Source organism: Apium graveolens, chromosome 9 (genome assembly GCF_009905375.1).
Source record: "Apium graveolens cultivar Ventura chromosome 9, ASM990537v1, whole genome shotgun sequence".
Taxonomy (NCBI): domain Eukaryota; kingdom Viridiplantae; phylum Streptophyta; class Magnoliopsida; order Apiales; family Apiaceae; genus Apium; species Apium graveolens.
The window spans coordinates 146,922,065-146,934,631 of record NC_133655.1 but is presented as its reverse complement, the minus strand read 5'-3'; the positions used below and the strand labels follow the sequence as shown (position 1 = coordinate 146,934,631).

Below are 12,567 nucleotides of genomic sequence, written 5' to 3'. Positions count from 1 at the left end.
GGGTATTCCCCAATTTTGGTTATTAAAAAAATAAATAAATAGTATTATATATCCGCTAAATTACTAAATTAGTAAACTACTACATACATAGTCTACTTATTCTACTAAACTCCAATCATAACTTATCATATTATTAAAAAAATAAATAAATAGTATTATATATCCACTAAACTACTAAATTGTTAAAGTACTAAATATAATATACTTATCCTACTCAACTACGACCACAGATTATCCTATAATTTTATTACAAATTTATAATTATTATACATTTATATAAATATTTTAAAATTATAATATGATGAAATAAATAGTGTTATATATCCGCTAAACTACTAAATTATTAAACTATTACAGACATAAACTACTTATTCTACTAAATTACAATTATAACTTATCCTATTATTAAAAAAAAATTAATGGTATATATCCGTTAAACTACTAAATTGTTAAACTACTTATCCTACTCAACTACGACTGATATTAAAAATTTATAATTAGTATATATTTATATAAATATTTTAAAATTATAATATTACAGAATAAATAAAATTTTTAATTATTAACGAGAACCACCACCGTGGATTTAAGGTAGTATTATTAGTATTTAGTACTCTACACCTTTTGGTTGCTCTCTTTCATTCCATGTACACACACTTTTATATACATGAGTGTGTAATAGTGTATATATATCATATCCCATCTCATTCATTTGTCTCCCGTTAACATCAATGGGTGGCCGAGTATTAGTACCCTTGTGGTCAGTTTGTGTTAGTATCTGCCTGATCATCCACCTAGGTCCAGCATCCGGAGCTCTTAGAACAAACTACTATGCCAATGTTTGTCCCAAGGTGGAATCCATAGTTCGAGAAGTTGTTAAAACAAAAATTAACCAAACCTTTGTTACAATCCCTGCAACTCTACGTCTCTTTTTCCATGATTGCATAGTCCAGGTAACACTGCCTGATTCATGACATCTACATACTGTGTATAACCACAGACGCAAATAACACTGACGCTGTCACACACACACACACACACACATAGCATTAGAAAAATGATATATTCTTATTGTTTACCAAGGGAAATACTATATCATGTTAAATTGGTATGAAATGTTGTGCTGAACCACCCAAAAAATACCAATGTTAAGGTGCCATCTGTAGCGCGCATATAATTAGGAAATGTTTATACATAACTATCTCGTAAGTATGAGCAGGAGTGTGTATGAATACATGTTACCTTTAACAGGGCTGTGATGCATCAATAATGATTCAATCAAGAGAAGACAATACAGCTGAGAAGGATCACCCGGATAATCTGTCCCTGGCTGGAGACGGATTTGACACAGTGATCAAAGCTAAAGCTGCAGTGGATGAAGTTCCTGGTTGCAAAAACAAGGTTTCATGTGCTGATATTCTTGCCATGGCTACTCGAGATGTCATTTCTCTGGTTTGTAATTAATATTACTTGTCGTGTATAGCAGCCACAATCCTCTTAAATTGCTCACACATGTCTATGAAAATTATGACTGTATATGCACATTAATGCAGTCTGGTGGGCCCTCATACCGAGTGGAGTTGGGAAGATTAGATGGGTTGGTGTCCACTTCTTCAAGTGTGTACGGGAAGATCCCAAAGCCTAACTTCAACTTAAATCAGCTTACTTCCTTTTTTTCATCACTCGGCTTAAACCGAATGGATATGATTGCTCTATCAGGTACATTCCCAGCAAACTCTGATCCCTTTATTCTGGATTGCAAAATTGCTAATTTAGTAAGATGTTTGTTTTCTCAGCTGCCCACACAGTAGGGTTTTCTCACTGTGATCAATTCGCAAATCGCATTTACAATTTCAGCCGTAACAGAAAGGTAGACCCAGCGCTAAGCAGGAAGTACGCAGCTGAGTTACAATCAATGTGCCCAGTAGATGTTGACCCAAGAATAGCCGTCGATATGGACCCCGTTACCCACAAAATATTTGACAACCAATACTACAAGAATCTTCAGGTGGGCAAGGGGCTTTTCAGCTCCGATCAGGTTCTCTATAATGATTTTAGATCCAGGCCATTCGTTAACATCTGGGCCGGTAACTCTAGAGCCTTCGAACGAGCCTTCATCGTGGGCATGACCAAAATGGGTCGAATCCAAGTCAAGACCCAAGGAAGCAGATTTGGTAACATTCGTCAAGATTGTGCTGTATTTAATTCATAGGAAGGAGAAACATTCGTCAAAACATTAGTGCAAATTATGCTCATTGGATTCAACTTTACGAAAATTACAACTGAATAATTTGGGTCCAGATTTAAGCATATTACTTGCTCCCATATCATGAAAAACAATTCAAGGTATATAACTATCTTTTGTTATATTACATTGCCTCCATGCCCAGCCAGAGGTGCGATATATATCTACCCTTCAAATGACTAAAATTTCCACAAAGAAAAGTTGAAGTAAAGTAATCTGCAAAGCGTGAAAAAGATTTAACATGTAAATCACCTGCAACAACTGCATCTGTATTAGTCCCAATTAGGCAACTTCAGTTGAATATGTGACAACTCAGGGCCACAGACCCACATTTCATACATATAATAGACAAAATTGAAGGAAAATAGCCTGTTCTTTATTCATAGTCAATTGCAAAATATAAAATCCAAAATACAAAGAAAATGATTGAAATTATACTGGCTAAGAATTATTTGCAATTCAGACTTGAAAGCATATAAAAAATGCAGATCACCAAGTACAAAATGACGAGTGATGCATAAATCTGATCTTAAAGTAGCATGAGTATTGGACACTGGGCATTGACCTCGAAGCTTTGTACATTGACGAGGAGGCTGGGAGTAAAAACAACAATGTCAAAGCAACATACTTTGCAAATTTCATATCATCCTCCATATGGATAAACAGACAAAATATAATAAAATTCAAAGTCCAAGGCAGATGGCAAATCATAAATACAAAGCTTGCCGGAGAAGTCCTATTGATTCTTGTAGGCTATAAAATATCAACACCAAGAGGATGATACTGATTCCATTGTAGTTATGCTTCAAGCTATGCTCACAACAATGTCAAAGGAACTAAGGAAGACTGGAAAGGAAAAAATAAACCCAAAGAGACCACAGGAACATTGTTTTTAACTGTACCCTGTCCGTGTTACACTTGAAAAATTATACAACCTGCTAATGATCATGAAAAACATTACTCAAAGTCTAAATTAGGAAAGAACCATAAAAAGAAAGTAGGGAAAAAGAAAGAACCGCAGATAAAAGAGACCGAGAGAGAAGATATAAAGAGCTTACCTAAATGGAAAACTGACCATGGTGAAAAAAGTATCAGTGATGCTCGACTGGAAGTTATTCTTTGGAGTCTTCTAATCATAACTAGTAGTCGATAGTAGGATAATATCTAATATTTTATAGGATACATCTGATATGTAGATGAATTTTGTTCCTTTACAGGCGGTGAAGTAACTATTATTTTTCATCAATTATGGAATTACCAATCAATCAATCATTTGTTGCTTTTTAAATTCTCTAATTGGGTTGCTTAGCATACATGATATCTGTTTAAAACGAAGCACAACAAAGCCTTTTGAGGGCATTGGTATCAGTGGAGAAGATACAATACTAAACATAACTGGTCTATGAAAGGTAAGATGTACGCATATACCTTTCCTCTACATTAAAAGAATAGATGTGTTATCGCAGGGGGGCGGCTTAAACACAATTGTTAAATCTACTATGATCCAATTTGGACATCTTCCTGACACCTTAAGGTTTGGAGAACCGGTCACTTGAGGTTTTGGGAGAACTAGTCATTTAACATGGTCTTAGGCTCTCTTTGAAATTGTTGTTAAAAATTGTTATGTTGTTTAAAAAAGTGCTGGTGAAAAAAGTAGTTTTAGAAAAATCAGATTACTGTTTAGTAACGTTTTTGAAACGAATATGTTTTGATGAAAAAAAAATTAAAAAAAAATCTTTTGGTGAGGTTTGATGCTGAAATCAGTAACTGTTTCCCGCAAAAACTGAAAAGCAGGACATGTTTCATGTTTTCTCTAACAGCGGTTTTTAGACCAAAAACACTTTTCAGAAAAGCAGTAAAATTGATGGTGTTGTCTGCAACATCAATGCCAAACACACCCTTAAACTCGGTTTGGGGAGACCAGAGATCTCGAGTTCAACTCAGACCCCCTACCTCCGCTATTTAAAATTATTTCTCTGTTTGTCCACTCGTTCGAGTTACGGGGATTGTTGCATATAATGATCCAATTAAGGCCTCCTAAAACCTTAAGGTTTTGGGAGAGCTAGGGATGAGAAACAAAAGGGGTGAAATTTATATATGTTATTATTAGTTTATATGTATTTACTATTTAATTTAGAGAGAATTAAAACTATTTGTTTATGTATCTTACATGTGGGGCTAATAGGTTATTGAATATGTAGTAAATCCTATAATAAGCCCAATTGTTATCTGGTCTTGGTCCATCCGTTTATTTTATTAGGGTTTTTATTCCCTATATAAGAATTGTAATTCCCATATATTTAGTTAGACTTGATAACTGAAATATTACATAAATACTGAATTGGGTCTCTCGTGGGTTGCAGTCCAAAATTTTTTTTCCCTTCCACGGTTGGTAAACCATTAGGGTAGTGATTCTTCCGTGGTTAAATCACCCAAGTTTTATCTTTTTAGTGTTATTGTTACATATATCATTGTTCTTATAAGCTGTCCTGCATCAGCTGGTTACTTAACAAAAACAAAATGATTTTACTATATCGAATTAGCTCTTTTCTTGATCAGGAATCTGGAACATGCACAGTCTATGCTGACAGAAGCCAAAAAATTCAAAATTATGTTCTTCCTAATACTATTACAGTGTGAAAAAACTTATTTATCAGTTTATTGTCAACAAACAATTGTCTTCTGCAGTAATATAACAAATTTCCAGAATGTGCGAATGTTCTACGAATTAACCAGTCTACACAAGTTTATTGATATACTGAATTCAGTTCATGCAGTTATAAATCGCAAGAGAAAACTAAGACAAGGAAAGGAATGAAAACCAAGAATTACCTTTAGGCAACCAAGTATAGCTTCAAATATTATTCCAAACTGAACATCGTCGAGTAAGTTACCACACAAACCAAGACTGTAGGAGTTGGAAAATAAATAATATTTCCATATGAGAATCAGCATACTGCAATCTGCATGATAAGATTAGTAAATAATAGGAATGAAAAGTATGTAGATCTTCGGGTCAGAAGATATGGTTGAATGTATGAACAAAAGGTCTTATACTAAATTAGTAACAACTCAAAAAAATAACACCAAATCTAACCTATACTTCAGCACCTTAGGTTTTGATTTTGATTTTTGAGGCCCAAAAAGATCTCATGGAAGTCAATCAAACCCAAATAGTAATCAAATTTAACGATCAATTTCTCAAACTATTTTTTCGTCTTTACGTTGTAAAAGTACTAGAAAATGACATATGCATGTATTTATAAAGAGAATAGATCAATTATTATGTGCAAGACAAATTTTATTATTACATTGCAACTGCAGCCAGAGCCAAGAACTCAGACTATGTTTAAGACAAAAACCTTGGTGCATCTTATTTACGAAGTTGGCATAATAAAGATACTCTAGAAACAGTGTCAGGAAACTAGATAAAAGAAAGGACCGTTCCTGTCAGAGTATGCAACCTGCCTAGCGGACCACCGAGTCTGAAGTTTTTTGTCCCCAAGTAATAAGATTACCATGTCTGGAATCTTGTTTGCCAAAATAAGTTAGCATGGTAGTATACTAGCTGACTAGCGTAGAACTAATTTCCATCAGTGTATGACTTGCCAAGGGGAACTGTACTTCTCTCTGTAGATTTTCAACAGTTCAACAATCACTTTTTATAAATAAATGCATAGGACTTGTGTCAGCACCCATAACACACCAATAATTAATCAAAGGTGGAAACAGATCAATCCAACTATAGATGAAACACTCATAAACAACTGCTAGAAATAGGAATATCTTTGCCATCTACGGTTTAAGGTTCCCATCTAAAATTGTTCATTCTATGTGCATCACTGAGTCTATACAGTTACAAAACAGAATATTAGGTTATGTCAGACATAATAATTGAGAAAATTAATATCTTCTCACATTACTAAGCTCTCATGAAGCCCTGTTGAATACATCAAAAGCAAAAACAGATGTTAAGAGTAAATCGAATAAGCAGTTAACCACTAATAATGGACGAAGTACGTTGGCGAAATTGGGCGTTCATCACTATGCAACAGAAAATGAAGAACAAATTATCTGAGTATTTAATATAGTACAGAGGCTAAACCCACAATGAACAAACAAAATTTTATATAGAAAGAAGGCAACAGTGATACATCAGGCAGTTATTGATATAAACTATTGGGCAAACATAAAGTAAAAAGATTAGTCAACTATCAATATAAGGTAAAAAAGAGAAAATGCCAATAAACTATCTATAACAGCTAGAATTCTTACAGGTACTCACATCCTTATACTTTACAGGTAACCAACCCCTTTCCAGAAAAATCAGCACTGAGTTTTATATACAACCTAGTGACCTTGAGTCAAAATTTTCTATAGCATTTAACAATGTGGATACCTCAGCATTTCTTATCATGTGTCTGCGTCATAGTTATAAGGGATTACTGAATCACTAGAATGCAACATTGTCTCTGGGCAAGCTATAAAAATAGTTTTTCATTACTCGAGCACATCTTAAAAGCAACTATCTGGTGGCGCACCCAAGGAAACCTTCTCAAGCTGCAGCGGCCAATTACTTCCAAGTATCCGGGGATTCAATTCCATTGCAACACGAAGATCCAACATTGAAGCAGGAAAGGATCTTACTGGATTTTGTGCATGTTGCATGGGCCTTTTAACATTTACACCCGATGCAGCCTGATTTCTAACTTGATTAAAGTGGGAGTGCTCAGACCTTGAACCAGCTAATTGTAGACAAGGTTTTAGCAATCCCTTCAGGAAAACATCCAGCCCGGTACTCAACAAGTTAACCCCATCCATTGAAATTTTTGAGCCCTCTGACTCCAACTTCTGATCCAACCTTCCCTTTAAAGAGCTATTCCCTGGAAGCTCGCCACTAATATAGCAAGACTGATTTAATAGATCAGGAGTACTTCCATAAGATAGTAATTTCCTAGGACCTTTTGCATGTATGGAAATGCCAAGAGGAGCTCTAACTGAGCTTCTACTGTAAATTCCTGGGCTTCCAGATGCCTGCTCGACCTCTTCTCCATCTTCAACAGAATTAACTTCACCAGGTGGTCTGCTACCTACAGAAACTAAATCCATAACATTTTGATATTCCTGACCTTTTGCAGTCTTATCATCAAAAGTAACATTATGGTTCTTCCCATGAGGCCCGAGAGGACTTGGTCGATCTTTAAACTTGCGTTCCCGAATATTAGGAGTCCTTCCCTTCTTCGGAGACCGCGGAAATACATCTCTACATAGTGACTGAGAACTGCTTTTCTCAATCCCAGTCGGCACTTTCACACTTAGCAAACCATTCCGTTTAACTGGTTTTGGCGGAGGAGTCTTAGAAAATCTTGCATTACTCACAATCGCTCGAATAAGTTCATTATGAATACAAATATTCTGTCTCCCTATTAATTCAACACAAACTCTATCAAACTCCGATTTGGACACCTGAAGACGCAAATATCTGTCTAATAAATTAAAGTACTTCTCAGCTTTTTCCTCCCCAATTTTAGTTTCAATCCGAACTTTCAACTCTACAGTATCTATCCGAAAGCAATGCCGACTAGCTGGCATTTTTGATCACTTAATCCTTCAACACCACTTAAAAAAACATCACTATCAAAAAACAATAAACGCAACATTCTGGAAACAATCCATACCCTAGTTTTCGAGTCCCGAAAAACAAAACCACTAGCCTAATAAAGCCTGATCTCATTTATTCAAGTAACCTCAGTACATGCTGACATAAACTGTAGACACAACTGTACAAATTTAAACAAAAAACAGATATTAAAATTAAGCTTAAAATAACAAGTACAAGTAACATAAAATCATAGATACAGCAAGTACATACAATTCAAGTGGTGAAGTGAAGAGTAACCTGAGAATTGAGATTATAGGATCACTGAATTGAAGTTTGTTCGAAGATGAGATTAGGGTTTGAATGTTGTAGTAAAGGGGGGTGTTTGTGTAAGAAGAGTGAGTAATTGGGGTCAACTGACACGTGCGTGTGTGAACAAGTGGAGTTAGACTCAGCTTGTGCGTCCGTTGTGTTCAAATTGGGGGTTGTGCTGATGTGCTATGACTCTATGACATACAAGTCAACGGGTCCGTCCTATACCGGGATTTTATAACTAACTAATTCTATATGTCCTTTGCAATCTATATTGTGCTTACCGGACTTTTCGCTCTAATTATTGATGATTTATTAATATATTATTATTTAACAGATTAATAATTTATTTATTTATGTATATGAGCACGAGTGATTGAGATATATTTGTAATGTTGCATTATCAGGAAGTAATAAATTATGTTAGTTAAGGGAGGGTATGGACCGGTTCGGCTCGGTTTTCGGATAAAACTGGAACCACAATCATATATTATCGGGTTCTAAAATTAAAAATTGCAACTGTAGGTTCAAATTCAGTTTCGGTTTAAAAAACACCAGTCCGTTTATAATCGGCTCAGTTTCGGTAATAAACCGATAAATATAAAAATGAAAATTATACTATACAAACGAGACAACTTGATATGCAGAGTCCAGAGAGAGATAAGAGATAATGGAGTTTTTAAGTCTATACGATTTTATTAAAGATGGAATGATTTTTGTTTTCAATCTCAAGTTCAACTAATGAGATTCTGTAATGATGTTACAGACTGGCAGATCTAATAACTATTTATATATGAGTATTTGTTTTGAACTATTTAGATCACACTCTTACAGCTACAGAACTAGCTATCACTCGCTACTGCTACCTAAAACTCAACCAAAAGATAACATAGTATTGGCCTAACTTACGAAATATTATATATATTTATCTGAAAGTTTTTAAAATTCATATAAATTGAATAAATTAATAAATATTATTTATTTAACTTATTATTTAAATAATCGGTTCGTTTCAATTTTTCGGTTCAGTTTGAACCTACAACTGCAACCGAACCATCTAAATCGGTTCGGTTTTTAAATTTTCGTTTTCGGCTCGGTTTTTACCGGTTTATGCCAGTTTCGGTTTATGTTAGTATACATTTTTTGTCATTTCATGATTAAATGGTGTTTGTAATATGTTAATGCTTATAAAGTAAAACAAATACAAGTGATTATGTGTGTCTGATGCATATTAATCACTCTAAATGTGAAATAATTATAAATTTATTTTTTAATTATTTAATATATTTATGTGTTAGAAATGTGATTGATAAATCATATTATATAGGCAATTGACATCAGTAGTGTAAGTTTACTCACTAAATGACATATGATACTCCCGATCCCAATAATTTTCTATTTTGGGATGTTCCAACAGATTGTTAACATTTCATAAAATAACATATTATCTTTATAATGACTCCGAAATTGACCCCCATTTTCTTGATTTTCTTCAACAATTTTTTTTTAATCTTTGTGTCTAACAACGATGTTGTTAACCTATGAGATAGTGGAGTATATGATATATGTCATAGAATGATTAATAGTGAAGTATAATCATACATATCTATATAAATAGTTTATTTTATTTTTTATTTCATTGAATTTAATATAATATTTCGCCATTTTATTATGTTTGAGGACGAGTTTAGATTGATGACAAAGAAGAATCTACAAGTATGTATGTGTGTGTATGTCCTTGTATTAATTTAAATGTATGTATATATTTATTGTATGTATGTATGTATGCACATATTAATTAAAGGGTGATGGGCCAAAATAGCACAAAATTAGGTCAAACTTTCAAAAATAGCACAATTTTAGAGGATGACCCTTCAGTGGCACAATAGTAACGCATATAAAGACTGGGTTATGGTTGTAAAGTGAATAAAGCTTACGTTGATGTGATTTCCATGAATTCGTTGATTTCATTTACAAAAATAGGAGCTCGAATGTAAGATTTGCCCTACAAACGCAAGTAAAACAGGCGTGAAAGGTAAAAAATGCAACTACTATAAGTGTCTTCTACACCCAAAATGCATAATTATCTTACGTTGTAACTAAAATGCTTTTATCTCTTGCGTTTTCTCTCAAAACGCAACTATTATCAATGTTTCGGTTGATTTTACAATATATCACGGAGTCAAAACATAACTATTACATGTTATATGTATATATACATACACGTGTATGTGTGTATATATCCCAGACGATAGAGGACTTTATAAAAAACCCTACACATTGTAGTGAGGTGTTGGTGATGCTTGGTAACTGGGCTGTTATTGTGTAAGGTAATTGGGCTTCATATATTTTACAATGGGCATTTAGTTTTTATAATTAGTTCGGCAACCAAAACAGTGTAAATTGCATAAGAAAAGATAACATTGGTATTAGTCATGTTATGCAAGTGTCAGGCCGAGGTCATATTTTTGGAATGTGCTAATTTGGACATACATCTCATAAAATGTGCTATTTTGGGCATTATCTCTTAATTATACAACAACTGATAATTTTTAGTAAATGAATGACGAGGTGAATTAAATATTATATAGATATTAATTAGGGGTATAATTTCCATATGAATTAATTTGTTCTAACAAACCCCCTGACATTGTTAACAAACTATGAGACGATGAGAATATATGATATATGTCACATAATTATTAATAGTGAAGTATAAAGCGTACATATGTGTATAATTAATTTATTTTGTTTTTATTTCATATAATTTAATATAATATTTGGTCTTTTCATTGTGTTGGAGGACGATGTTCAACTGATGACAAATAAGAATATATGAGTATGTATCTATGTATGTATTGTTAGTGTTTGTGCCCTAGAGACAACACTATTATGTTTATATTATGAAACATTTGGATTATTAATTATGATTCTAAGGATTATTCTTTAGTAATTTATTATATTTTTATTTCCTGCGATAAAATGTTAGATTAATAAATGTCCTTGGAATATGATATGTAAATCTGTATCTCTAAGTACGTGACTTATAAATGAGATTATGAGAATAGTATTTATATTCCTAAAGGTCCCTAGTCAAGTATTATTGTTAAGGGACGATAATAAATATGTTGAGACTAGTGTGTTTGTCGGCTGATGATCACATCTCATTGATCATAGGTCTGGTGATACTAAAGTCGAAACACATGCACATGTATTAAATACATGGTGCTGGATTGACCCGTTGTGAGATAGTACATGTTTAAAGTGTCATAAGTTAATCCCATAGTGATAATCATGTATTGGTCATTTGACCTGAAATCATTATATTTCTATACGAGAATTAACATATTTTGATACTATTAAAAGTTATCCTTGACCGGGTAATAATAAAAGTAAACACTGGGTATATTATGAATCGTATGAGAAATATTAATGATTCAGATGAGATTTAACCCTCGTTTATTAAGGAGTGATATTATTGGCCTTTTGATTGAGTAAGACTGTAAAATGCATGGTTGTGCTCTGTTAGGACGTTAACACGTGTTAATAATACACGCAAGTATACGCGTTCGCAAGTAGTATAAGATTTAGATCAAATTCGTTCCCACAAAGACTCTTTGGTTAATTTAAGAATATGCACCTATGCAACAATGATATGGTTATTATTCAATGCTAAGACAAATAACAAGTTGAGATTGTTTATAACTAAGAATCAAACTAACAATTATAACTAAGAGAACAAGAATGGTTGAATTAATATATATGACAAACATGGGATCCTAACTTTATTAAATACTTCATTCAATAGCCTTTTTGTTCTTAACCTTAGCATGCAATGGTGATGACACTAATCAGATAACACAAAACTAGTAAACACCAACTTTCGTTGTACGAATACCCTACTACCAAGCATCCACAAAAGAGATAGAAGTTGAATAGACACCAAATATGTTGAGACCCTATATGTCTTATAAGAATTGAAAACATAACGGTTTAATGTGCAAGTTATCTATCGTTATTACATAGGGCAAGTAAGATGGTTAAAATTACCTACGAATCATGCATAATAATAACACATGAACTTATGCTAGCATGGCAAGTTGTAAACCTCTATATTCATTGTCGCTTCAATAGAGATTAACATGCTATCTTATATGTTAGCTACGCACATAAGACGAATAAGCACAACCAATATTAGGTTATCATACAATCACCAAAGACTAAGGTATCGAAATGATTTAATTAAAGAAATCCATAAATAAATCCGCTAGAACCCCACGATAACGATTAGTTCATAATCGAACTCATCGTCACTATGGGTTCCAATGAAAGCATGATAATAAAAAATATAAGAGTACTAGGGTTCAAAGACAAATCGAAAACAAGCATTCAAGTATCAACTATATTAAAA

The 12,567-nt window shown here is 33.3% G+C and overlaps 2 protein-coding genes across 5 annotated transcripts; one reads left to right on the top strand and one right to left on the bottom strand.

The window, feature by feature from the left end:
• The first annotated feature begins 640 nt into the window (after positions 1 to 640).
• On the top strand, positions 641 to 2,310 carry LOC141683319 (peroxidase 73-like). The gene is made up of 4 exons (XM_074488015.1): positions 641 to 953; positions 1,252 to 1,452; positions 1,554 to 1,719; positions 1,797 to 2,310. The coding sequence occupies exons 1-4, from the start codon at positions 732 to 734 to the stop codon at positions 2,210 to 2,212; spliced, it is 1,005 nt and encodes a 334-aa protein (XP_074344116.1). The 5' UTR covers positions 641 to 731; the 3' UTR covers positions 2,213 to 2,310.
• Positions 2,311 to 2,458: 148 nt separating this feature from the next.
• On the bottom strand, positions 2,459 to 8,382 carry LOC141683317 (uncharacterized). 4 transcript variants are annotated; one of them, XR_012560230.1, is made up of 5 exons: positions 8,145 to 8,382; positions 6,531 to 8,025; positions 5,710 to 5,875; positions 5,078 to 5,208; positions 2,459 to 3,180 (listed from the first exon to the last, which is right to left on the bottom strand). XR_012560230.1 is itself a non-coding variant. In XM_074488014.1 (2 exons), exon 2 carries the CDS (start codon positions 7,835 to 7,837, stop codon positions 6,761 to 6,763), a length of 1,077 nt encoding a protein of 358 aa, XP_074344115.1. In that variant the 5' UTR covers positions 7,838 to 8,025; positions 8,118 to 8,382; the 3' UTR covers positions 6,471 to 6,760. The 4 variants fall into 4 exon arrangements, 2 of the variants coding, with proteins under 2 accessions (XP_074344115.1, XP_074344114.1); XR_012560231.1 differs by lacking the exon at positions 5,710 to 5,875; XM_074488014.1 differs by lacking the exons at positions 2,459 to 3,180; positions 5,078 to 5,208; positions 5,710 to 5,875 and having other exon boundaries at positions 6,471 to 8,025; positions 8,118 to 8,382.
• Between the last annotated feature and the right edge of the window lie 4,185 nt (positions 8,383 to 12,567).